The following is a 27,077-nucleotide window of genomic DNA, read 5'->3' as shown; positions in this document are numbered from 1 at the left end:
GAAAGCCTTGTGCTTAAAAATTCACAGGTGAAGGACAAACCCAGCATGTTTTTGTCCAGTTCCCTGGGACACTACATGGAGAAAACCACATACACATGCCCTACCCTGCACAGGAGGGCTCAGTGCACAGCTCTCCCCCAGGCGGTGCTGTAATGCAAAACCATGCAGGCTACAGACTGCGAGCCGATTACCTCTGTTGAAACCCAGACCTATCCATGAGGAGAAACAGCCCAACACGGATATTCACAGCTATGCTGGCTGTGGAAAATAAACTGGAGTAAAATTCACTGTTCAGTAACTTCTACTTAGGCAGAAACTTTGCTATGGGCAGCTGGTCACTGCTGTAGACTTCACACTTTCTTCCTTAATAGCACCTGCCAGGGGAGTCCTTCATAGTCTGCTAATTGCCATGAAACTGGAAAGTGAAAAATCTGCCACCTCCCTGGTGGTATCCCCACAAGCCCCACTCTGCTGAATGAGGAAATAAGGACATAGAACTGTTGGAGCAAGTCCAGAGGAGGGCCACAAAGATGATCCAAGGGCTGCTCCTATGAGGAGAGGCTGAGGGAGCTGGGGTTGTTTAGCTTGGAGAAAAGATTCTAGGGTCACCTTACAGCTGCCTTCCCATTCTTGAAGGTTGCAATACCTGCCTTCCATTACCTACAGAAAAGCTGGAGAAGGATTTCTCATAGGGGGGTCAAGTAACAGGACATGAGGGAATGGTTTGAAGCTGAGGAAGAGGAGGTTTAGACTGGATCTTAGGGAGAGGTTCCTCAGTATGAGGATGATGAGACACTAGAACAGGTTGCTCAGGGAAGTTGTGGATTGGAAGCCAAACTGGGTGAGGCCTTGAGCAACCAAGTCCAGTAGAAGTGTCCCTGCCCATGGCAGGGAAGTTGGAATAGATGATCTTTAAGATTCCCCTCCAACCTAAGCCATTCTATGATGATGATCTAAGGCCATGTACTGCAAAGGTTGGTGAGCCAGAGCTGATGTGAGGAGGGTGCAACAGAGGGATGCTTTAGAGCAAAAGGGGAACAGGGACTATGAGCAGGTGTGGGAAGATGGGAAGCTATATGGACCATCCATACCTTCTCCTCATAGATCTTCTTAACACGAGCCACAGCCTGGGCTAGCTGTTCCTTTTCCCCTGTGAAGACTATCTCTGTCTTGTTGATGCTAGGTGGAGGAATGTTGATGCGTGTCCCCGTGTCCTGCATGAGCTCGCTCACCAGCTTGTTGTAGGGGCCAGCAATGAAGGGGTGGAACACCTTCTCCACGTCCAGCCGCTCCACGGCACGCTTATCCTGCAAGAGCCCAGAACACACCTCGCTGGGAACTGCCCTCCATGTTAGAGTCTCTGCCAGACACACCTAAGCTCCCAGTGCTGCATTGCTTGACACTGGCCCAGGGCACCCTTCTCAGATGGCAGGCTTGTAGATCTCCATCTCCTTCCATCTACAAACACTGCTGTTGCCGCTGTTGATTTACAGCCTTCACCTCTATGACCTCTTGCCTCATCTCTGCTGGCACCTAATGAAGTTCACCCCAAACACAAAACACACTTTTCTGATTTCACACTTTCTGGGGCTTGAGCTGCAGAACTTGAGGGAGGTACTCATACAGCACAGAACATGACTCTGTTCAGACTGATGCTGTGCAGCTAATGCCATGAGAGAGATCACAGCACTGCAGTACCTGCTCAGCAGAGATAAGCAAGATCTCGTGTCTGGCCTTCTCAATCCCTTCCTTAGTGCCAGTGATCTTGATCTGGTTGCTGGGGTCATCCGGGCGGGGGATCTGGATCTTGGTTGCAGTTTTGAGCTCCAGGTCCTGCAGCTTCTCACCATTCTTTCCAATGACAAAACGGTGGTGCTCCTTGGGGATGGCAACTGTCGCTGAAGCCTGCAACACATGAGCCAAGCATCTGTGAGAGACCTTGCCAGCACTGACAGATCCACAGGAACAGAGCCAGGGAAAGCAAGTTAGATGTTGCTTAGTGGTACCGCTGAGGAGCAAACGCAATCTTTCCCAACACGTTCTGAGGACTGATACTGTACCAGAACAGTCGAACTACAGTGCCTGTCTACCAGCAGTCTAAAACACATCTTCCCTCAAAACCCTTCTGTTTGCACTGCAGCAATACCCTGAATCACAAAACACCTTTAGGCACAGACCAGGAGGTGCCCATCCACCAGTGTAAGGCACTGGAGCAGTGCTGGACAGCAACTGAGATGACAGATCATAGGTGGAGTTTATCTGAACTCTGACATCTGCTGCCAAGGCTACAGAGAGCAAGACATACAGTCTGACTCCTAGGAAACAGAAATTCAATACCAGAAACCTATTCCAGCAAGTAGACAGTTAGGTGATGCTTACTGCTACTAAGGTTTCTCAATATAGCACAGGATACTCCTGGGACTGCTTCTAGAAGGACCCACTTGGAAAAGGGGTTCCAAGAGCTTCTCCCAATCTACCACTGAAGGGTTGGTTTGTAACAGGGATTCCTGACTTATTCTCTTCTCACCAAGTTTACTGACCTGACAACTGACGGTTGCTACCATGCTCTTGATGCCTGTGAACAAGCAGCTACTAATTAGACTCTTAAAATTCAAGGTACAACAACAAAACCCCAAAACAAATCCCACAAAACAAAACAAGATCACTTGGTGCAACTCTTCTACTCTGGGTCCATGTACTGAAGCCACCAAAGCCTAGGTGGGAATATAGACACACCTTTCAGAACTGGGGCCAGTGCAGTAGGAGGTGTATTTGAGGACAGTGGGTCATGCATCTGTAGCAGTAGGACTTGAACTACATTTCAGATGCACAGTATGTAGGGTTTGTCCCTTTCTCTTCCCTCTGGCAGGGTGTGACACACAGGCTGAACAATGCTAAGCAGACATGGTATTAACTATTGCAGTTACTGCATTAACTGCCTTTGACATCACACTTGAAAACACACAGAGACCTGGCTGATATCCTAACAACTTACCACCTTGATTATCAACCTAGAGGATAGGAGAAGCAGCTAAAACAACGGGGCTGTGGCTCCTTACCAGTGTGGCTTGAGTTATGCAACCAAGAACCATGACCTGAAGCTTTCAGGTTTTGGCCTGATGTCTTCTCTGCTGTTCTTTCACAGTATCACACAGTATCACAGTATCACAGTAACTAAGGTTGGAAGAGACCCCAAGGATCATCAAGTCCAACCTGTTCCAACAGACCTCACAACTAGATCATGGCACCAAGTGCCACGTCCAATCTCCCCTTGAACACCTTCAGGGACGGTGACTCCACCACCTCCCCGGGCAGCACATTCCAATGACGAATGACTCGCTCAGTGAAGAACTTTTTCCTCACCTCGAGTCTAAACCTCCCCTGGCACAGCTTGAGACTGTGTCCCCTTGTTCTGGTGCTGGTTGCCTGGGAGAAGAGACCAACCCCCTCCTGTCCACAACCACCTTTCAGGTAGTTGTAGAGGGCAATGAGGTCACCTCTGATCCTTCTCTTCTCCAGGCTAAACAATCCCAGCTCCCTCAGCCTCTCCTCATAGGGCTTGTGCTCAAGGCCTCTCACCAGCCTTGTTACCTTTCTCTGGACACGTTCAAGTGTCTCGACGTCCTTCCTAAACTGAGGGGCCCAGAACTGGACACCATCCCTCCAGGTCCTCCAGAGAAAGCACACACTACCTGCATTGTCTGAGGGGCCTTCCCCTCTCCTCAGCACAAAGTCACTGTTTGCAATTCAAGTGCTCAGAGATTGCAGACTCTACCCTTCCTGCAACACCATGGCCTGTAATTAGCTTTGACTCCTATTTTAAGCCTCATTTCCATTCCAAATTGGCAATTGTGCGCTTTGAAAATATATGGCAAAGCTGAATTAGTCATCTAATAACACCTCTCTGACTTGTAAGCGCACACACCCAAGGGTCTCAGAGCACTGGACAGTCTGGGGATGAGCAAAGATGAAAAGAGAAAACAGTTAGCTGCCCTCACCTGAGTCTGCAGCCGAGCGACAATCTCCTTCCGAGCCTTCATGACTGCTTCCAGCTTACCAGAGACCATGATGGAAAGGCCCTGGTCCTTTGCAAGAGACAGCTCCAGGTGAGCTCCTGTCTTCTGCATGATGTCAAGGCAGATCTTTGCCTGCTCACCTTCTCCAAACTGATTCATGTCCTTGTATTTCCTCTCCTCCAGTGGCACATGGAACACCTGCTCAGGTACAGGGCAGATAAAAGGAGTGAGTGTTGATCTGCTGGAGGCTAGGAAGGCTCTGCAGAGGGACCTGGACAGACTGGGTTGAGGGGTAAACAGGATGAGATTCAACGAGTGCAAGCGCCGAGTCCTGCACTTGGGTCACAACTCCATGAACACTCCAGGCTTGGGGCAGAGTGGCTGGACACTGCCAAGCAGGGAAAGACCTGGGGGTGTTTATTGACAGCAGACGAACATGAGCCAAGACCAGGGCAGTCATGTCCCCCTGTTCTCAGCACTGGTGAGGCTACACCTTGAGTATTGGGTTCAGTTTTGGGCTCCTCACTACAAGGACATTGAGGGGCTGGAACAGATTCAGAAGGACAATGAAGCTGGTGAAGGGTCTGAAGAACCTTGTGAGGAGCAGTGAGGGAACTGAGGTTGTTTAATCTGGAGAAAATGATGCTGAGGGGAAACTTCACTGCTCTCTGCAACTCCTGGAAGGAAGCTGGAGAGAAGTGGGGGTTGGTCTCTTCTCCCTAGTAACAAGTGATAGGACAAGAGGAAATGGCCTGAAGTTGCACCACTGGAGGTTTAGGTTGGATATTAGAAGAAACTTCTTCACTGGAAGGGTTCTCCAACACTGGAACAGGACGACCACAGTAGTGGTCAAATCCCCATCCCTGGAGGTGTCACAAGAAGGCAGAGATGTGATGCTGAGGGACATGGTTTAGCACCAGCCTTGGTAGAGTTTGATAATGGCTAGACTCTATGATCTTTAAGGTCTTTTCCAATTGAAACAACACTGATTCCACAAGGGGACATCAAGCAGTCAGTACGCTTTTGATTGTCAGTCCCTCTCTTGCTGCCACACAGAACTTTACTGGCACACCAGTGCAAGCCATTAGCCTTTCCAGTGGAGGCACCAAGCTGCCACCAGGGAAAGCATGAGAGCACTGCAGCAGGCAGTCTGCTCCATACTGGTACCTTCCTAAAGTATGTGCTGTGAGGGAATGCTTTAATGGATTAGTGCTCACTACTTGAATTCTGCAATCCTCCCTTCAGGCCTGCTTCAGCTCTTTGTGGAGCAGGGATGCAGAGCTCTTTCTGCCCTTCCCTCCAGAGCAATCCTAGCTCAGCTCCAATCCTTCTCATGCCTCAGGCTAAAGTACAGCAGAGAGGCTGTCAATGTGACACACTAAGGATTTTATACTTGAGGGAAGGCTTGACTTCATCTACTTTTTGGAGAGAGGAAAAGGGAAGAATAAGACACCCACTCCCACCAACCTGAGTGATGACAGAAGCCTTTATTGGTCGAATTTTGCTCCAGGGCCCAGAAGGTTCCTGGGCAGCTTCCAAACATGGTGCTTTCTCAGGGAGAGGAGGGAAGGCTTCCTTGTAGGTTGGAGGATCATTCTCTTCTTCAGAGTTTAAAGCTGTAACTGGAGTGAAGCACACAAGGTAAATTACATGCTCTCCCTGAAGAAATGTCCCTATTACAAAATAGTGCAACTGGATTTAGGCACTACTAGCATGGGAGAGCAAATGACTTGTACACTGCTATTAATCCCATGACAGTTATGCTTGTGGAGCAGCCAAGTCCAGAGCACAAAGGACCCCAGCACAGTATGGACCACAGAAGCTGCTAACCAACCAACCTTGTCTGAGCTGGCACTACAGACAACAGGAAGTAAATGTGCAAGTGAATGGTGTCAGCGAGAGGGGCTTGATTAAGGGAGAACAGACTGAGCAGAAAGAAGCAGAAGGAACAGAGGAAGGCTGCAGGTCAGAAGCAGATAAGACACAAACATCCACCCAGGAGGAAGGCGGGGAGAAGCACTGTAGTTAGGGCAGAGTCCAGGGAAAGCCTGTATCCTATGTTCAACTCAGTTGTGCACTGGGCCATGCCAAGTAGGTCAGCTCACAGCTGGAGGATGGGTGCTGAAACTCATCACTAAGTCAGTTAGTGCAGCTAAGCTGCCTTCCCCCAGCACCTGGCTGAGCAAAGGAAGGCAACAACATCCCAGCACACTGATCCCACCAGACTGTCTTGTAAGCCCAATGCTCCACACTTGCATGTGCCTCATCATCTCACAGCTGACAGCACTTCCAGCCACAGCACTGTGAAGAGCTGAGGCTTGCTTCCCCCAGCCCTGCACTGTGCAGCACCATCACTGTGCTGTTGGCAGTGGAAAGGCAAGAGTTTAGTGGAGTGGTGCGTGCAACATCTGCATGCTTGGCAGGGAAGCAGATGTACGGAGCAAGCTTGGGTAACAGCAAGGAACCCTGCCTGTGCTGTCTGCATTCAGGGGCACCTCACAGGAACTCAACGGTGTTCTCTCACCTTTCACCTGCTGCTGAGCCAGGCCGCTGCGGTGTTCAGCAAAGCTCTCCTGGGTCAAAACTGCCACGGAGCTCATTGTCGACTTCCCACCCACACACAATCCGGGTATGCCACTGGAAGAGAAAGAAGTGGCAGCACTGTTACCAACACCATTCAACGTGCACAGAAGTCACTCCAAGAAGGCAAAGCATTTGTCATGGAGCACTTTCCCAGCCAGCCTCTCAGAAAGCATCTATGGTACCAGTCAGCTGCCCAGCCCTCTTGCTGAACCAGAGGGAAAGTCAGGGAAGATATTTCCTCACAGCACAGAGGTCATCAAAACAAGATTTTCTCCTTAAGAAAGGAGAGGCTGTGCAGCCTAAGGTGGTCACTGGAAAGGGGGAGTGCAGAAGTTGTTAAAGCGTACTCTAATTATTCTCTCAGTTGTTAATGGTGAGGGTTGGACTCACAGAATCACCAAGGTTGGAAGAGACCTCAAAGATCATCAAGTCCAACCGACTCGATCTTAAAGATCTTTTCCAACAGTAACAATTCTATGGTGTGCAGCTTTTAAATGAGTATTCAAAGGTCTGGACAGCCAGTCTAAGACCACTGTATAACCCTGGGGAGAAAACACAAAGGACTCAGAACACTGCCTCTTCCTGAAAAAGACTGACTTAGGTGCCTGAACTCCCACTGACTTAGGGATACACTGAGAAAGCCACTCTGATAAGCAGGCTTAGCAGCAGCTAGATCTTTGGCTCTCCCAAAATAAGAACTTACCAGCTAAATGGTCAGTAGCCAGAGAGTCCGTCCTGTAAGCTGCCCGTTTGTCAGCCTGCCAGCTTTTGCTTTATAGGGAAAAAAGTGAAAACAATTTAAATTAAGAGACTGCTCCAAGACAAAAGGAAAACGTGACATTCCCATTGCTGGAACTCCCAACAAACCCCACCACCTATACTGTTTCAAACTTGCACCCCATCCAAAACGTTCTCACGCGGAGTTACATCTGATCGTACTTTAGCAGACATGTTTCACCAGAGCTACAGGCAACACCACTAACTACTTAAAACTCACAGCAGGAAGCTCGGAGTAGCTACTCTTTCATCACACTGGCTACAAGAGCAGCCATCCAGCGTCAGGCAAAAATAGTCAATTAGTAACAGATGTGCAAGAGAGACATGAAATTTCAGGGTTGTAAGCAACAGCATCAACATCTAGTCAGAGAAAACTAGCAACCTGAAAACCAGCCAACATCACTGCCATCAGTCAGATGTTAGGAATGTAGTTTATTGGAGCTTGGGTGAATCAACACAGACATCCTTACAAACTAAGTCAAACACTCAGGGCTATCCGCACATAGCTGCTGCTCAGTCCACCTCTTCATTTTTGTATCGTACCAGGCACTGAATTCCATGTCCAGGCCCAAGTCAGAAGAACAAAACCCATGCAGGTTTTTTATGGACTATTTTGGATGCACACACAAGATGGAACCAGGAAAAAAAATTACACTGTTGATGGGAGCTTTACCTCCCCTGGACCTGCAGAGTTACTGAAAAAGTGTTTAGGTCTGTAAGTAAAAATGTGAAAGCCAGCACAACACAGCACACATTCTGCCAGATGCACAACAGCTCCCCACACCTGCAGTGGTTACGCCTGCTCTTGCAGGGCTTGCACTCCTAAAACCCAGTGCCTCTGAGTGCTTTCAGGACAAGAGACCTCTATCTCCCACACAAGTCCTGCAGTGCTGCTCAGATCTTCTTCTCAACAGCAAACTCAGGCACTTTTCAGTAAACTGACAGTTGCTGTTTCTAACCTCCCAATGTGCCAGATAAGGTTCTCAAAGCACAGTGTTGCTGATGTGGTGTCTCACATCACGCTTATGTTGTGACACAGCAAAAGAAGGTGACAGCAGCAAGAGGGAAGAACAAGAACAGCAGCAATGCAGCTGGGCCACGTAGACCTAATATGCCCCCCAGTGAAGATCAGGGTGTTTTCCCCAACTTCAAGAAGCCTCTTATCTGGCACAAGACAACACCACCTGTGCTATCACAGCAATAGAGGTAATGTTGCAATTAATCCTATAACAATCTGCTAATAGGAGAGGGCAGCTACCAGGCCAGATAGCCAAGCTGTCTGAAAAGCACAGCTGTTGCAGCATGCAGAGGCTCTGCGAGACATTTACTGCTCTACACAGAAGGGTGGTTAGCATCTCCTTGCACTGCTGTATAACACTGGTTACATGCCCATAGTACAGGACCGTGTTTTGAGCTCTCACAGAACTAAGGAAAGCAGCACACTGCTTGTCCTAGACTGTTTTGGCAAGGCTTGCAGACTCTGATGCTGGTTCCTCCAGCTCAAGCGTGCCACCACCTCACAGCAAGCTGCAAACAGGAACAAGGGCAAGAGCGAGAAGCACCCCAGACATTACAAGCAGCTGCCAAGGCCTAGCTAGAGCCTTGCTAACAGCATGGCTGTGCTTGTAACTTTCATTTCTCAGGGAAGTACCACCTGGCTCATCTTGCTCTTCTTCTTAGAGGAGAAAGATAAGGATTAGAAGCAAAAAAATGACACCAAATATATAGCACCTGCCAGAAAGCCACAACCTCCAGGCACAGCTGCTGGTTTCACTGTGTCCACACTAGCTGCAGAGTGTAGACTTACCTGCAGCCTCCACCTCAGAGAACATCTAGACATTCAAAGAGAAACCTAAGGGCAGCATTTTGCAGTATGAATTGTGCTTCATCACCCATAAGGCAAGCTAAGAACAAACGCTGTTCATCTCCAGTAACCCCAAACATCTGGAATATTGCACGCCTCAGGGACTAATCTCTGGGCAAAATTGGCAACAGCCATCAGAATGGTATTTAGAACGCAATGTCAAACCCAGCAGCTCAGGTATTGCATTTGGAGTCTACATCTCCTTGACTTATGACTTTTAGGTTTGGAAACTAAGGTTACAGCTACATCATGCTAGCATGTGGCTGACTGGGTCAACAGGTTTTAAACTGCCTAGTTTATAAGTTGTCTGTAGCACTGGCTTTGTGTGCCAAAAGAAGTTTCAGAGGTCTGGAGTGCACTTAAAATAAAGAGAACAAAATTATCCTAAAAATAACCTCCAGCAAAGGCCAGGCCTAACCACAAGGGAAACATTTGTACGAAGGGAAACAAAAGCAAAGTTATGAGTTACAGGGCAAATGCCACCAGTACTTGTGGACAGAAGCATCAGTTATGGGTTATTTAAAATGGTATTTGATGGAAATATTAGCATTTTGTTAATCGGAGTAGCTAAAATAAGGTGTAGTTGAAGGCTGAAAGACCTAGGGCTGTTTAGTCTACAAACAGCTGCTGTGTAGCAGGACAGTCCTGTCTTTGCCACCAATTCCTGAAGTAGAACATCTGAGAGTGGTGCCTTAACTGCAGCCATACTTGCACCTGACCTGTTCTCTATATTTACACTTCCACGAACTCCATGACCTGCCACCCCTCCCACCGCCTCCTTACTGCCCTAGGACAGGAGGCGCTCTGTGCCTGTTCAGCTGCTCACCTGAGCTCAGCCAACAAGAACCTGCAGCCTCCTGCGCCCCGCTGGCCAGCCCCGAGCAGGACAGGCCCTGGCGCTGTTTCACCGAGAGAAGCCGCCGGCCTCGGGCAGCGCGTCCCACGTGGGGGAAGGCTGAGCCCGGAGCCCGTCCGGGTCGGCACTGCCACCGCGTCCCAGGCAGCACCCACCTTCGACGAGCCAGGGACCGGGCGGGGACGATCCCCGTCACGTCCCCCCACCGCCAAGCCAGGCCGAGACAAGGAGGCCGCTGCGCTCCGCGGGCCAGGCCAGGCCAGGCCGTGCCGTGCCGGGCGGCGCCGCCAGCGCCACCTCAGCACTGCCGGCACCGGGGGCGGGGCAGCGGGGCGGGGCGGCGCCCTTAAAGCGCTCCGGCCGGGCCCCGCTGTCACCCGCGGCCCCCCGCCGGGACTGAACGGGAGAGCAGCAGCGGCGGGGGGACAGCCCCGGCCCACCGATTGTGCGGGAAGGGGGCTGGGAACGCGGCAGGGGGGCGGGGGCAGCCTGGAGCGGTCCTCTTCCGAGCTACAGGCCGGTGGGGCTGCCGCGTCACGTACGCGGGTGGAAAGGCGCTCCCGTGGGGGGTCCGGTGACAGGCCCCAGCCGCAGCTCCACGGCCGCCAAGAAGCCGCTAGTGGAGGCACCGAGGCGGGTGCGGAGCTGGGCGGGCACGGCCTGTTCCGACTCCGGTATGAGCACCCTCCCGACGCCTGCTCACGCCTCTGGTCACGCCAGGAGCGGAGACGTGGGGCCCCCCGCGACGCGAGTGAAGGCTGCCGGCCCTCCGTGGGCTTATCCAGCGCTGGACTAGCGCCCACCGCCAACCGTTTTGCCTCATGCCAGGCACAAACCCTCCAACTGCCGCGGACGACGTGGGGCCGGACTCGACCAGCACCGCTGCCCGTCTGCTTTCAATGAGGCGGCCCACACCATACGCGCCCTGGGCCGCCCTCTCCTCCCAAGAGCCGCGGGGCCCAGCGTCCCCAGCAGCCGCCCCGCACACGCTGGCACTACCCGACAGCTGCCGCCGACCGGCACAGCAGTGTCGGCACCGGCCCAGGCCGCAGCGCTGGGGCCGGACCCCCGCCCTCCGGCCGCCCAGAGTTCCCCCTTCCTCCAGCGGCCCCCGTCGGACTTTGCCCAGCCCGGACGGCGGGAAGTTGGCCCGGAGTTTCCCTGCAGCGCCGACACGTCGGTGCCCAGGGGGAGGAAGTGAGGCTGCGCCGGGCCAGGCCGCCCCCCCCCTCCCTCCCGCCCCGCCAGCCTCCACGTCGGCGCCGCGGCCGCGGGGCCGTCCTTCCGTGACTCACTCCGGCCGGTGCCCGCTCGCCCGCCCTGCTGGAGAACCGGAGAGCTCCTGGGAGACCAGCGCGGCGCCCGCCCCGGCGCCTATATAGTGCGGGCCGCTGCCAATCCCGGGCCCGCACGTCAGCGGGACATGCCCCTTCCCGGCGGGGCCGGGCCGCCACGCGTGCCCCGCGCCGCCGGGGGCGCCCTGCCGCCTGCCCGCCGCGGCGGAGCGACCAGAGGCCCGGCCCGGCAGACCTGCGGCTCCAACGGGCCCCCTCCCGGCCCTGACCGGCCCAGCAGCCCCCGCGGAGCTTCCCAGCGCGGGAGGAGAGCCGCGAGTGGCTTCCACGACGGGAACCAAGCCACCGCCCGCGGCTGACACCAGCGGGAAAGCCCCCAGCTGCCTTCCCTCGAACACCAGATTCCCGTGTGGAAAAACCGTCTCTCCTGTCTGAGGCCCGGCGGCTGTCCCGGAGTCGGTTCAGTCCCCCCCAGAGCTGAAGATAAGTGGCCCAGGCTGAGGCGGGTTGCACGCAGGGTTAGCGAGTTGGACCGTCAGAAGGGCTCTGATCAGACTTTAACCCACAGCTGGCACTGGAGAGCTACAAGAGCCAGGGGATTCTGCCCTGTCCCACACAGACTCCAGCCCCACAGGCTGTGCAGCTCCTCCTGCACAGCCCATGTCTGAGCAGCAGCTACCCACTGCTCAGGGTGCAGGCAGAAGGGTCAAGGTAAGAGCATGTTAAAAACAGTTTTAACAACCCCCCCCCACACACACCCCCAAGTCCCTCTTCTTACTCTAATCTCCAATTTGGAAATGGAGAAGACTGAAGGAGAGGAAAGGCGAGGCAACGAGCACAATACCCTCCTTTCCTGCAGAGAGGATGTTTATTAGTTTGTGCAATATAGATGGTTTTAATTATTAGCCCTGCACCCTCAGGGGGAGGGAAGTCACATCAGTGTAAAAATACATGGAACTGGAGACGATTTTTGCATTATCTCAGTCTCTCCCTGTTTTCCTACACAGGATTGCTTTTCCTCATCATTCATAACTGGCACTGGTTTACTCATTCACACCTTGCTATCTCCCAGACCCTGGCAAACTCCATGCCAGAACCTGCTTTACGGAGCTCTGGCCACAGCAGTTTCTGGTCTTCAGAAGAGCTGGATTACATACAGTCATTTTTAGAGATATTCATGTGCTGTATGGATGGAAACATGGGTGGTATCTAGCCTTAAGTAAAAGGATGACTATTTATTGTTATTGAACAAGAGTAGGAGATTTCTCTGGTTTTCCTCTTCTAATCCTGCAGCTGGGAGGACATTGTTAAAGCACTTTTTTGACACAAACCGTCTATGACTGTAAATAAAAACACACTTGTGGGTGAAATCAGGAAGTTAAAGGGAGGAAGAGAACAGTCATTAAGAGTTGACACCCTCACTGCCCCAGCACCAGGATGATCCATCTCACCCCACCCCAGCTGCTCCTCAGACAGTCTGTGGATGTCTGGGAAGATGCAGGGACGCTGCTCCGAGCACACGGCTGCTGCACAGAGAGGCAGCAACCACTGCTGCCACGTCACAGACGCTCCAAGAGCTGGCTCAGGTTCCTCTGACAAAACACGTCTTGGCTGTGGATGCCAGCAGTAGCCAGTAAGACACACAAGCAAGCTGCTGCCTACCCAGACAGAGGTGGCTTTTGCAAAAGCAGAGCTTTAGGGACCTGAGCAAACAGCAGCACCTCCAGACTTGGGATGTTTCTTCTTCCAGGCAGCAGCTGGGAGTGCAGGAGGTTGTCACCTGGGACTTGGAGCCTAGCATTTTGAACCTTGCTAGAGGTGCATAGTGTTTTCTGGTGCTTTCACTCCCTTGTGTTTATCTCCCCAGCACACAGCAAGCAGCCTCCTTTCAACACCCTAACTTCACTGAGTCCAATTAACTCTGACACGGGTAATTACTGCAAGTCCCCTGTGCAGGTGAAGCGGAGGAGCATCACAACTTCCAGATTACAGCATCACACAAAAACACCATCCTCCTCCCTCTCATTATTTGGCTCAGATAGGCCTCTGTGGGGACATGCCACCTTGTGCCTAGGGGACAAATGTATGCCCATCTCCTACTCTAGGTAGCACTGCTGCAGCCACTGGGGTTGCTAGGACATGACGGGTTTCTCGCTTGTATCACAGCTTCCTTTCCAGGACTGTGTCAGAGGGAATCTTCCCCATGTGTTTTTGTAGTTCTTCCTTCATGTGCAGTTTCAAGTGGTGGGAGGGAAGCCTGCCAGACACAGAAGTTACTGGAAGGCACAGAGCATCTCACTGCATGTCACCCTCAAATAATTACTTCTGCTAAAGGAAACCTGTCACAGGCTGTTGTCCTTAGAGGAATATCTTCCACAAGGGAAAAGGGTAGCTGTGGGGAGAGCTCACCTTTCCTCCCACTTTCAGTAAATACAAGTGTTCTGTGCACAGACAAAACCACTAGAAGATGCCAAGAAACCTATTTCAACCTGCTGCTCCTCTTGCCACCACAACACTGACCACATGCTTCCCACCCCTTCCCTCTTCTTCAATAAGGCAGTGGGGTACGGGCAGACAGAGGGCCGCTTGGAGCCTGTTCTGTCTACTTGCCTAGAAGTGCAATCTCACATTAAACCAACCAAACCAAACAAGCACTTGTCATGAAGATGCATGCAATATGGCTCATTCTCTAAGCCAGACAGAGGAACTTTTGATACCTATGAGGAAAGGCGACAGAAAAAGGTACCCAACCCCTTGAATAAACACTAACCTGCTTCTTTCCCTCTTGCATCCCATATTTTAACAGCATTAGGATAAACCCTGAGTTCCTGACTTGTGAGAACAGATGAAAAGGCAGCCTCCCAAAACATGAACCAATGTGCAACAGAAAGGGTGAAGGATTGAGCAATATGTAGTTTCCATGGCTTATCAAACTGGCAGCTCACGTCACCAATCCGAGGGAGGACACAGAAATGGGACCAGCAAAAGTATGAAACACAGAGATAAAACTAACCCTGAGAAAGCTTGGGGATTGTTTTCTTTGAAACACGTGTTCACCTGCATTTCTGAAAGCAAAGGCTGAGGCGTTAAGAAGCTTTCCATAATCATACCACCCCAGGACTCTTAGGGAAAGGAGAGGAAACTTTCAGGTCCTTAAACCACTAGAGCAAGGACCACAACAACGTTAGTCTTTCCTGGCACCTTCACTCTCAGCTGAGCTAGATTTTGTAAAGGATTTCTTCTAGCCTGTTCTTATTTGCTGTTGTTTTAAGAGATCCCCATTTTTCCTGCCAGAAACTGCAAGCCTTATTTGGAAAGCAACCCAAGTATGCTCCAAAGAGTGTGTGCTGTGAGTTTCCTATTAAATATAACTCCAGATTTCTAAAATTGTACAAATAACCATCTTTTTTGTACTCTGGGAGCTTATCCCACACACTGAAGTCAAAGAACACCACAAAAGACCCACCACTGGAAGCATCTATTTCAGCACATCCCTACCAAGTGGCACAAGGAGAGAAGAGGTAGAGGACTACTTTGGATCACGTTAGAAAAAGACATGTGGCAGAGGACTGAGGATGCAGAGCAGTTGTATGCCAGAGAGTGCTGGGGTTCTTAGCCAAAGCAAGCAAGATATGCCTTTCAGCTCTAAAGCTATCACCATGGCTTGCCATGGGATCTTACAATAGAATGTTTTTATTTCTACAGGAAAAGCTCTGTTAAACTGAAGTTAAGGGTCAAATTATACAGCTCTTTCTGCTATGAGAAGAGTTTAATCATAAAAAAATGACTGACCACAAAACCATGTTGCTTATGTCAGTGACTTTAGGACCAGATTTTATTTGCCACAAGGAAGAAAACTTGTGGGGAGGTGCAAGTCAGGTACCACACACCAATACCAAGAACAGATTCTGTAGGCTAATTTCTGCTCCATGGCTATATTTAATGCAACCCTACCATCTTCAGCTGCCCACTGTAAATACTCAAGCAAAATCATAGATTCCTGGAAGAGTTTGGGGTGGAAGGGACCTTAAAGATCATCTAGTTCCAATCCTACTGTCAAAGGCAGGGACATCTTCCAGTAGAGAGCTGCTGGTAGAGTCTGCCTGAGCCTACATAATAATCCCAGCTCCAGCCATTTAGTCACATTGTGAAGAAATGAGGGAGGTGGAAGGAAGATGGGCAAACTGCATGTGTTTATACCACCTAGGTCCTGTGTGAGACAAATAAGGTGTCCCAGGGGGGTGCAGCATCATTTGCCTTTCTCTTTAAGCTGAGGGACAGTAGGTTTAGACTGGATCTTCAGGGGAAGTTCTTCAGGACAAGGGTGGTGAGACTCTGAACAGGTTGCCCAGAGTAGCTGTGAATGCCCCCTCCCTGGGGTGTTTAAGGTCAGATTGAATGAGGCCTTGGGCAACTGAGTCTAGTTCAGAGGTGTTCTTGACCATGGCAGGGGTGTTGGAGTAGATGATCTCTGAGGTCCCTTCCAACTTAGGCCATGCTAGGATTCCCTCAGTAAAATCTACATTGTTTATCGAGGATGGTTCTCTTGCACAAGCAGAGGATCTGAGCAGACACTGAAGGAAGGTAGTTAACCTCAGCAGGCCTTTCAGGCCAAAACAGTTGTTTAAAAGACTTCTTTATTTCCTGGGCATTCTGACAATAAAATTATGCAACCATCAGACACCAAAGTATATATCCACTGCACCTTTCAGGGTGCTCCCTGAAGACAGGCAAGCAAAATAGTTAGGAAGAGGCAACTTCCTTTTGTGGACTGAGTCCCAGTGTGAACAAGTAGCTTCAAGCCCTTTGATTGCAGGGAGGAAAAGCTGCTAATTAAGGGATAGATATGCATGTTTGACATGGGGACACAGGGAGAAAACCAGATTTGGTGGTTTATGTGGACAAACCGGTCAAGAGACCTGAGCTCTGCTCTTAGTTCTGCTGCTGATTTGGAGACTTGACCAGTGAAATTCCCTGGGTGGCCCTGGCTGTGCATGCAGTGGTCTGCCACTCTGGCAACTCATCATTTCATTTCATGTTGCTCAGAACGCTGTGATCCTTGGATGTCAGGTGCTATAACAAACCAAATGCCACTCCAGAGATGAGGATGGAAGTCAAGGGACAGTTTAATACAATCAATCCAAAAGCAAAGCAAAGGGAAGCCACAGCAGACAGGTCAGTGACCATCCTTCCACTTACATGTGGAGAGAAACCTGATTAACAGGAGTTTGGTTTTCAGGAGAAGTTAGGATTTCAGACAACCAAGAGAAAATGGGACAGGATGAGAGCAGAAGTAATCCATTCAGACCAAGAATGACCAAGGTGAATTTCCAACCTGTATTTCAGAAAAGGTTATAGGTATACATTTAGGAATTGAAAAGGTTGTCAAAGGAGAAGTAAATTTCAGGTTCTTGGCCTCAGGGAGCCAATAAACACTTTGAGGATGACTGTTTTTTAAATTTGAGGTGCAAGGTAAAGTATTTTCCTGTGTTGCTTTACAGTTTCCCAGTAAAGCAAAACACTTACTTGACTCAAAGACAGGAAAAAGAGATTTAGAAAAGAAAGGTCTCAAATATATTGCCTGGAAAGTGGCAATAGCACAGAGAAGCAGAAGTGGAAGAAATCACAGAAATTCAGAACATTCAAAACCAGGCTGGGGGCCTGAGTCTCCTGCTCAAAAGAGTCAGACCAAGGTGTTCATGGTTTTCTTCAGTCAGGTCTTGAAAACCTTCAAAGCTGCACAAACTTTCTGGGCAACTCATTCCAATTCATGACTATTCTGAGAGTAAAAAAGGGTTTCTTACTTGCAGTCAGAACCTTTTAATTTCAGTTTTGGCCTTTATGCTGATCTGAGCTTGCTTTTTAATGGTAATTACCACCACACTGTGTACTCATCACACAGCGCTTTCAGCGTGGTCCTGCAGCATTGTTCTCTGTTCAACCTGCACTGGAGAGTGAAATCTTCTACTTCCCATAGCCTGCTAATATCAGTTACCCAAGACGTGAGGATTGCAGAAACACCGTAGAACAAAGCACAGACTATTTCTTTTCTGTTCTTCAAATGGAAACTTTCACTTCACCCTCCTCCTCTGGCTACTGGGTTGAAGTTCTTTTGTTTACCTTTTCAGTGTCTCTTGTTCCCTCTCCCTTGGCAACTGCAATATAAAATGAACACGTGGCAATTTTTTTCTTTGCCTCTTTTTTTTTTAAACTTAACTTAAAGAGATGTTGCCAGGAGTTCTGATGTGCTATGCATCAGGTAGCTTGGAAAGAAAAGGGGCTTGGAATCCCTAAACTTCCCCTTTTTAACATTAACTGTCACGTATTTAGCAATTGAAAGCTCAAAACCTGTCGCCACATTCCCGGAAACCCAGAGAATCATAGACTGCTAGGGGTTGGAAGGGACCTCTGGTCCTCTTCAGCTGACATTTTGCAGGGCAGAATTTAGAGCCCTGCTTACAGAAGCTTATAGTGGTCACAACCAGAGACTCAGTAAGGTCAACTTATACAGCAAACAAAACCAAAAAATTAAGAGAAGTGGCCAACCAAATGATATGTCCCCAACAACAATTTCATCGGGGTAGGAGGACAATTTGCCACCCAAGCAGGGAAAGTGTGAAGGCAGTGATTTTTAACTGTTGTCCAGAAAAACCTAAGCAAGGTTGCTGATGGCTCCTTGCAAGACTTTTAAGATTCCTCAGAGACATTTATTGGATAACAAAGACTTCAGAGAAGGCTGGAGTTCCATTTTTATAAACTTTGTATGTGCTCTGGTATGTCTTCCTCTGAGTTCCAGTTCCCAAAGTCACATGGCTTCACAGGACTCTCCAATTTTGTACTGCTTTTCCCCCCCCACCTTTATTTCTGCCTCTCAGTTACAACAAGCAGTTTGAATATAGGACCCAGAAAACTTAACACTATTATGACCAAAAAACCCCCAAACAACAAAAAAACCCCCAACCAACACAACAAAAAAAAGCTTCAAACAAATCAGTAATTAAACCTGCAGGGAACAGCCAGTGCTTTGTTTGGAGAGGGAAGGAACAATTTCAACTTGAAAATGACGTCAAAATCTTCATTTTGGCAACATTTCCTCTGCAAAGGCATTAAAGTAAATATCAAATTCCAGCTGCCACTTAAAAAAGTGATGACAGGACCCTCACTCCTCAAGCAGAGCCTTGCCTTTAGCCTACTCACAGCATATGCAACAGAGGCTCAACACATCCACAGACAAGCACTAATTCCTAATCTCTACTAGGCCAAGCAAAAGGCTCTTCATGTGTTAGACAGAATTACATCACAGTGATCTAAACTGACAGTGAAAAAACCAGACACTCTTCGCTTCCAAATCTGCAAGGCCACTCTAAGCCTGCTATGAAAGGGAAGAGAGAGACAGCGAGAGCTCAGAGTAAAACTATTCCACTAATTGTTACAAATAATATTATTTTACACTTAAAGCCTCTTTTCATAATGGAGTCACTTCCAGTCACACCTTGCTCCTCTTAGGGCTGAACTAGAAGTGCCATTTTGGGTACAGATTTCTTTTTGCTTTGATACCTCACGCTGCACAGTCCTCCACCCACACACTGTTATTGTCTTTGGGATTAACAGAACAGTGCCCTCAGCAATAGGAGTTTGCAAATAAAACAGAGGGGTTAACATTTCTTAAATTTCCAAGCACTTCTAAACATCTCTAAATGCTCACTGCTTGCTCTCATTTGTAGCCACAACTCTGCTACAAGCAGAGCCATGAACTCAGTAATTTAATTTCCTTAAACTATTTATAAGAGGTGTAGAACTTTGCTGTTGAAGTTTTCTCAATGCTACTCAACCAGTTCTACTTTTAAGCAATAGTCACATATCCAACTTGCTGTTCTCCAGAGATTACAAGGGTCTTGGTAAGCCACTGGAGCAGGCCTCCCAGAGAGGTTGGGGAGACTCCTTCTCTGGAGGCATTCAAAACCCACCTGGATGCATTCTTGTGTGACCTGCATTGGCAGGGGGGGTTGGAGTCAATCTTTCAAAGTCCCTTCCAACCCCTAACATTCTGTGATTCTTTAAGTGCTCAAAAATTCATTTTGGAAACAAAAGCATATGCAGCAAGTCCAACCAGAACATATTCCCAATCCACACTTTCACCCTGCCTGCTCTGGGAGTTGTTATTCTCAGCTTTCCTTTCAGCAGCTCCAGTACAGGTTTATGTTCAGATTTATCACTTGAACAGAGATAACAGCAAGCTTACTTTCTGCTGTGCAACAACTTGCAAAAAGCAGAGCCCTACTCCCCTCTGGGAAGGGAGGTCAGACAGCCCACATTGTTTCCAGTGCCCACTGGGAAGACAAAAACATTCCCAACTCTTTAACCAAGGTTGCATTTCCAGGATGCTCTCACGAGACCCCACCTGCAATACTGTGTCCCCAGCACAAGAAGGGCATGGAACTATTGGAGTGGGTTCAGATGAGGCAACAACGATGATCAGAGAACCTCCCCTATAGGGACAGGCTGAGAGAGTTGGGGCTGTTCAGCCTGGAGAAGAGGAGGTTCCTGGACCCCTTAGAGCAGCCTTCTGGTACCTGAAGGGGACTATGGGACAGCTGGGGAGAGACTTTATACAAGGGCCTGTAGTGATAGGACAAGAGGGGCAATGGCTTTGATCTGGAAGAGGGGAGATTTAGACTGGAAATTAGGAAGAAATTATTTCCAGTGAGGGTGGTGAGGCACTGGAATAAGTTTCCCAAGGATGCTGTGGATGCCCCTCCCTGGAGGTGTTCAATGTGGCCTTGTGCAACCTGTTCTAGTGGAAGGTGTCCCTGCCCATGGCAGGGGGTTGGAACTTGATGATCTTTAAGGCCCTATCCAACCCAAACCAATCTATGATTGCTCCTGGCCTCTTACCCCACTGGGTCTCTCTCTGGCTTTGCTTCTATCCCTGCCAGTGGGGAAATCTTCCTTGCAGCAACCCTGACTCTTATGCTCTTCCTGTTTCCCAACACAACCAACGTATCCATCCCATGCCCCGTGTCCCTGCTTCCTGCCACACTGCCTGGCCTAGGCTTTGTTTGCCACTTATCTTTGGCAAACACCCAGTTTATTTTGTGAAATATCCAGTTTAATTCTCAGTGCCAGAAACACAGGGATAAACAGGAACACAGACCCAGAAAGAACAGGTAAGGTAGAGAACCAGCAAGCAGTCCTAGTGCAGGTGGTACCACCTGGACTGAGCAACAGCCGTCACGGTGGTCAGTGTTCATCTTCGCTGATTTTGTAGGCATCCCACTCTGACATACAAGTCCACCAAAACTCGTGGAAAGTGACAGGGTAGTGATGCTCATGCTAGACCAAGCATCTAGACCAAGCCTGGCATTTAGAATCACAGAATCAACAAGAAGGTTGGAAAAGACCTCAAAGATCACCGAGTCCAACCTGTCACCCAAGGCCTCATGACTACTAAACCATGGCACCAAGTGCCACGTCCAATCCTCTCTTGAACACCTCCAGGGAGGGTGACTCCACCACCTCCCCAGGCAGCCCATTCCAATGGCTAACAACTCTGTGAAGAACTTTCTCCTCACCTCGAGCCTAAACCTCCCCTGGCACAGCCTGAGACTGTGTCCTCTTATTATTCTTTGACTAATGCCAAAAGATTATTCCATTTGTCCAGTCCCCGAAGAAAAATGTGCCAGAGGTTAGATTTGTGAATGCCAGCCACGAATGCCTCATGATACTCACTGTGAGGTATCATACTGGTAACCTTCCTGTAAAACCACAGTCCTGATAAGCACCTTATCACCTGGCCTGTGTACAGGTCACACAGCACTTTCACAGGCTCTGACAGAGACCCCCATCAGCAGTTATCAGCTTAACAGAGGGAAAAGCTGAGTCCTGCCTCCCCCAAGCTGAAAAGTAAGTCAAAACACAAAAGGGTTCCAAGCCTTCCCTCCTTGAAATCTAGTTATCTGCTGGGATATCAGACCACTAAATGCACAGCCACAGCACACAAGAATCAATTGTCCTGATCTCAGCACTCCCTTCCAGAAGTTCTGCTTCCCAGCTATTTCTTGTGCAGGAATGCTGCACGGCATGGCACACGAGTTATCTGCCTGGATGCTTTGGCCAGAATCACCTACGTGTGTGACACACATTGCTTGTGTGGCCAGGGGGTCACGGGAGGTTCTCCTCCCCAATTACTTCGCTCTGGTGAGGCCACAGCTGGAGTACTGTGTCCAGTTCTGGGCTCCCCAGTTCAAGGCAGGGACTTGGAGAGGGTAGAGAAAACAGCTACAAAGATGAGAGGATTGGAACATCTCCCTTTCAAGGAAAGGCTGAGAGAATTGAGGCTTTTTAGTCTGGAAAAGAGAAGACTGAGGCAAGGATCTCATCAATGCTGATCAGTACTTCAAGAGTGGGTGTCAGGAGGATGAGGCCAGGCTTTTTTCCAGTGGTGCCCAGTCACAGGGCAAGGGGTAACAGGCACAAACTTGAACATGGGAAGTTCCTCCATGAGGAGGAACTTTAAGGGTGACAGAGAATTGGAACAGGCTGCTCAAAGAGGTGCCTCCATCTCTGGCAACTTTCAAAACTTGCCTGGACCAGTTCCTGTGTGACCTTCTCTAGGTGAACCTGCCTTGATGGGGTGGGGGGGTGGGATTCAATCTTTAGAGGTCCCTTCAAACTCCTACCATTCTCTGATTCTGTGTTTATATACAAGTCACTTGTGGAATTCTGTCTGCTGGTTTAAGGTTTTCTTGTTTGTTTGTTTTCTTCTCCTCTATTAATGCTAAATAAATCTTTCAGATCCATTCACAAACTTTTACCATATGGCTCTTTTCTCATCAGAGAAAAAGAAATCTTTAGATAAGATGACAAAACTGTTGCTGGAAAAGTGTTCCAGCCACTGTGCTGCTGAGTGCAAGAGAGTCTGGTACTCCTTCCATTTTGCATCAACAAGTAAATCCATTTCACTTGACAATTGAGTTAAACAGTGTCAGTTTAATGGAGGTCGCATGACTATTACTGTGCTACTCTGCTCTTTAAGGCAAAACTTTTCCTCTGAATCACCATTTCTAGGTGTCTTACAGCTACTGAGCCAATCTCTTCCCTTCTTCCTGTTGTTTTTCCATTGAAGTTACACTGATCATGATTTTCCTTAAACAAGCCTTTTGTGGGGTTCTCTCCCCATTTTTTTCTGCCTACTGCTTTGCAAGCACCTCTTTTGTGAATGAAGCTGTACATAGTTCCTTGCTTCGACCTCTGCTCCTCACAAAAGTGTTGCATGCCTCCCTCACTGCCTCAGCGACACAGCCAGCTCCCACAGCATGGGCAGCTGTGGCCAAGGTCAGCCCTCCCTCCACGCCCGCACAGCCACTGATGTGAGACTGCCCTGTTCCTTCTGTCTGCCCCTGCAGCACTGCTCAGGAGCTCCTGGCACTGGGGCAAGTGTCAGGAGGACAGAGCCAGGCTCTTCTCAGTGATGTCCAATGAGACAAGGGGTAATGGGTGCAAGCTGGAGCATAGGAGGCTCCAAAAGAACACAAGGGAAAACTTTTTCACTGTGAGGGTGACAGAGCACTGAAGCAGGCTTCCCAGAGAGGTCGGGGAGTCTCCTCCTCTGCAGACTTTCAAAGCCAGCCTGGATGTGTTCCTGTGTGACCTGCCCTAGGTAATCCTGCTCTGGCAAGGGTATTGGACTTGATGATCTCTGGAGGTCCCTTCCAACCCAAACCACTCCGTGATTCTACATGGTGCTCCTGACAGGGCCAGGGAGGGTCTTCCCAAGTCCAACAATTGCTAAGAAAAGCAACTGAAGAGACTTCACTGAGGCAAGAGGACCACAAGCATTATGACAAGTTCCAATCCCCAAAGCTCCCTGAAATCTCTCTACTATTTTGATTTAGAGTAGCAAGCAGAAGTCCAACTGCCTTTCTTAGAGACAAATGCACAGCTCCCACCTTTTATGCAGAGGCTACCTATTTAGCCCTCCCCAAAACAGAGAGACAAAACCCCAAGTGCAGGTATACCCAGATTAAACCAAATAGGTTTTTGAGCAGCTGAAGTCAACAAATTAGTACTGCGAGGTACAAATATACCCAAGTTATTTACATGCCAACATACCTAGCAACAATTTGCAAAGTCTCAGTAGATACATTCAAACATGAGCACCTGGGGTTTGGGGACCAGCTCTAGGGATCTCTTGAGCAGCACTGCAATCCCTCCTCCAGCAGGCCCTAGAGACCAGGACCAAATGCAGGTCTTGTGGCTCACTATAAATACAACCTCCTGGTAACATGGACACCACTTGAGTAGCTTCTACACCAACCCTCCCAAAGGAAAAGAAAAAATAAATAAATAATCAAAAATCCACCAGTATACCCCGTCACACTGCACAACACAGCCTGGTGCTCTCTTCTTCCAAGGTTAAAGTAAGTAGGAAGAGGAACAGAGGCCTAATCCTGGTGCTGGGCTTTACTCTCCAATTTCTTCATCTATTTTCATATTTTGATGCAAGGAACAATTACTTCCATTCTTGTACAGTCCTGTGTTGCAAAGGTTTGATATGCTCTGGGCCTTTCAGAAAGATGCCCTTGGACAAGTCACTCTCATTACATGCTGGGTGAGGGCACCTTTCTCAGCTCACTTTAAAACCTCCCCGTGCATTTTCTTCAGTGGCCTTTAACAAGAGTGTGACAACATTTCTACAGATGTAAGGCTACAGAGAGGAGGCTGTTAGCAAGCTGAAAGACTTGGATTTCTTGTTCTGGTGTCTTGCCAGGCTATGCTTGGGTGCTTGGTCCTGCTAAGGATGAAGCTGACTAACTTCTCTCCTTCTAACAGCAAGGAAAGTGCAAAGGCAGTTTCCACACCCAGTCTTTATCACTTGCCAGTTTCAAAACATCCCCAAGGACACTGGTCAGAACCTTGCTCTTTTGCTTTAAGGTTCACTTGGTAAGTTCTGCACACCACAGGCCTGAGGATTTCCTTTTGTAGAATTGTTGAATCTAAACCAAAGCCAAACTATTGTTGTGATGACTTTTTTTCCTCTTTAAAGGAAAAATAAAAAGAGAGAGAGAGAAACAGCATTTTCACATAAATCTGGTATTTTGCATCCAGTTTTTGGTGTCCCCATCATAAGGAGGACATGGAACTGTTGGAGTGAGTCCAGAGGAGGGCCACAAAGATGACCCAAGGATTACAGCCCCAACTTTCTCAGCCTGTCCCCCTAGGGGAGGTGATCATTTTTGTGGCCACCCTCTGTCATCATCCCAATCTAGAGAAGTAAGACTAATGAAAAATGTGGAGCAGATAATAACCTGTAGTACTTAGGATGTAGTGTCAGCATTTTCTACCTTTTCAAGCAGAAATGGGGGAGAAGAGGGAAAGAAGACAGTGAGAAATCAACTTCACTTGGGAAAAAGGCAGGAGACAGAAGCACACATCACACTATCAGGACTGAAATATTGTAACAATTTATCTATATAAACAAGCACTGAGCAATCTTTCTTAACTGTTTTTCAGAAGCCACTTAGAAAACTGCCTTTTGAGAATGACCTGGGCTTGCTATGTTTTGCTACTACAGTGGCAAAGCTCAAACTAGATTGTTACAGTGCCTCTTCCACTGAACACGCCTCCAGATACTGTTACCTCCACATCCACTCAGAGCTTTTCCTGTGCCTGTCATTCTGATCTGTGAAAAACTATACTATTGTGGACTTTTTTGGAAGAAAGCACTGGGAGGGTTTTGTGGCTTCAGCATGTGGGTGGCCCTAACTATGAGCTAGGCCACGTACAAACAGGAAGACTGGGTGTTTTTTTCCTAACAGCTTAAACCTAAGCATGCAAAGGGCTGGAAACAAGAGTTTTAGCAGACACACAGCTACAAATTGTGTCACTGCTTCCTTTCCTGCCATGCCTCTGATATATATTCCTGCACCAGTGGGATACCAAATCCACCTATGAAATGATACCTGAAACACCACTTTCCAGTTAGACTGGGGGGAGAGGAGAAGGAGAAATGGTGGGGGAAAAAGCCATTAATTATTTTCATTAACCCACTGAATTGTCTTCTAACTGAATACAATTGTGTAGCATTTGGATAGCAACACTAGGGATAATGGAGACTACATCATGAGGCAGCAGCTTCACTTGCCTTACTAAACAGAAAAAAAAGCAATAAAGTGATACAGCAGATGCAGGTGTTTCTCCATCATTACACAACACTTTAGGAAAAGAAGAGCCTTCTTCAGACTCCTTGCAACTGAGTATCTCTAATGTTCACTTTCCAGCCAACTCCTTGCAACTGAATATCTCTAATGTTCACTTTCCAGCCAACTTCTTGCAACTGAATATCCCTAATGTTCACTTTCCAGCCAGAGAGTTGTGAATCTAAACTAGAGCTGTGAATTCAAGGACCTTGGCTCATCTAATCAGCGTTAAGTGAATTGCTGTTGCTGTCACTAACATTCCTAGCATGACCTGCTCTCTTGCTTCTCATTTTTCAGTGGAAGGAATTATCCTAGCCAGCTGGGAATCCTTCCTACTGTTTGTGGAAAGCCAGCATGGGAAGCACTACTTATCATGTGTCAAGCCACCTCAGCTATAGCCAAGCTGGGCCTAAGAATCTTGAATTCCCTGAACTTAACCCTCTTCAGTCCTGCTTGACTGCTGGATCATCCTGTTCTATAAATAACCTGCAATGAAATTGTAACACAGAGCTAGAAAGCAGTTCAGTGAAGAGGCAGAATTTTTCCTCTATCAGAGGCAGCTGGCTCCACCTGAAGAGCCACAGGTAAGGCAGAAACCGTTCTCTAGAGCAGTCCACGACCTTCCATCAGCTTTTGGGCCCAGCAGCCATGCAAGAGACTACTGCATTCAAGCTCGCACTCTAAATAGTCTGAAACAGAGAAAGCCTCGGCATACAGGGCAAGATCTGCCACTATGCTCAAGTGGGAAAGGCGACTGCACCCCTGCTGTCATGGCTAGGGGCATGCGAGCCCTCCTGGGCTCCGACCCCTCAGAAGAGGCCCAGGAATAGTCCTGGTTGACTCGCGAGGCGGAGGGCGGCCGCTGCGGGGAGGGGAAGAGGAGAATGACTCATGTTTTTTGTCCGCTCCTTGGCTGGCACCGGAGCGTTCTCTGTCGCCGGCGCAGCGTGGCGGGGGAGAGGGGGCGGCACTGCCAGAGGAAGAGGCGGCGGAGGAAGGCGGCGGCGGGCGGAGGCCGGCGGGGGAATGCGGCCCCCGGCGCGGCCCCCGACCCCCGTCCCGGCAGGGGGAGGCAGGAGGTGCGGGAAGACCTGGCGGCACGTGGCCCACCTTGCGCCAATGGGAAAGGCCCAGACCATAGAGCACAGCCGGGCGCTCGCTAGACATTCCGCGCGCCGAGCCCGTCTCACTGCTGCCGCCATCTTGTTGGAGGCAGCGGAACCCGCCCGGCCGCAGAGCCGAGCCCCAGCCCAGGCCCAGGCCTTAGCCCGCACCCTCCTTCCCGCTTACCTGAGGCGCTCCCCACCCCTAGCCGCTCTCCCACACGGCCGGCACCACCGGGCGCCGGGACCAGCTTTACCTCTAGTAGGCCCGCAGCGAAGCCTATGCTGGGTACGAGACCGAGGGGCCGGCCGCCATCTTGGTAAAGAAGAAGGCTGTGCGTGACCTACCAACATGCGGGTGGTCCCTCCCCCACGTACCCTTGGC

General features: G+C 49.4%; 1 protein-coding gene across 1 annotated transcript in view; it reads right to left on the bottom strand.

Moving 5' to 3' along the window:
- The window catches only part of HDLBP (high density lipoprotein binding protein), a 43,943-nt gene extending 16,879 nt beyond the window's left edge, over positions 1-27,064 (bottom strand). Inside the window, exons 1-7 of the mRNA XM_054166891.1 lie at positions 26,950-27,064; positions 7,303-7,370; positions 6,541-6,653; positions 5,484-5,638; positions 3,999-4,214; positions 1,699-1,905; positions 1,092-1,307 (exon numbers count right to left, since the gene is read on the bottom strand). Coding sequence (XP_054022866.1) covers positions 1,092-1,307; positions 1,699-1,905; positions 3,999-4,214; positions 5,484-5,638; positions 6,541-6,616 — 870 coding nt within the window. The 5' untranslated portion in view covers positions 6,617-6,653; positions 7,303-7,370; positions 26,950-27,064. The remainder of the gene's footprint in view (positions 1-1,091; positions 1,308-1,698; positions 1,906-3,998; positions 4,215-5,483; positions 5,639-6,540; positions 6,654-7,302; positions 7,371-26,949) is intronic.
- Positions 27,065-27,077: the final 13 nt, after the last annotated feature.

Source organism: Dryobates pubescens, chromosome 13, assembly GCF_014839835.1.
Source record: "Dryobates pubescens isolate bDryPub1 chromosome 13, bDryPub1.pri, whole genome shotgun sequence".
Taxonomy (NCBI): Eukaryota; Metazoa; Chordata; class Aves; order Piciformes; family Picidae; genus Dryobates; species Dryobates pubescens.
This window is presented reverse-complemented; position numbering and strand designations above follow the sequence as displayed.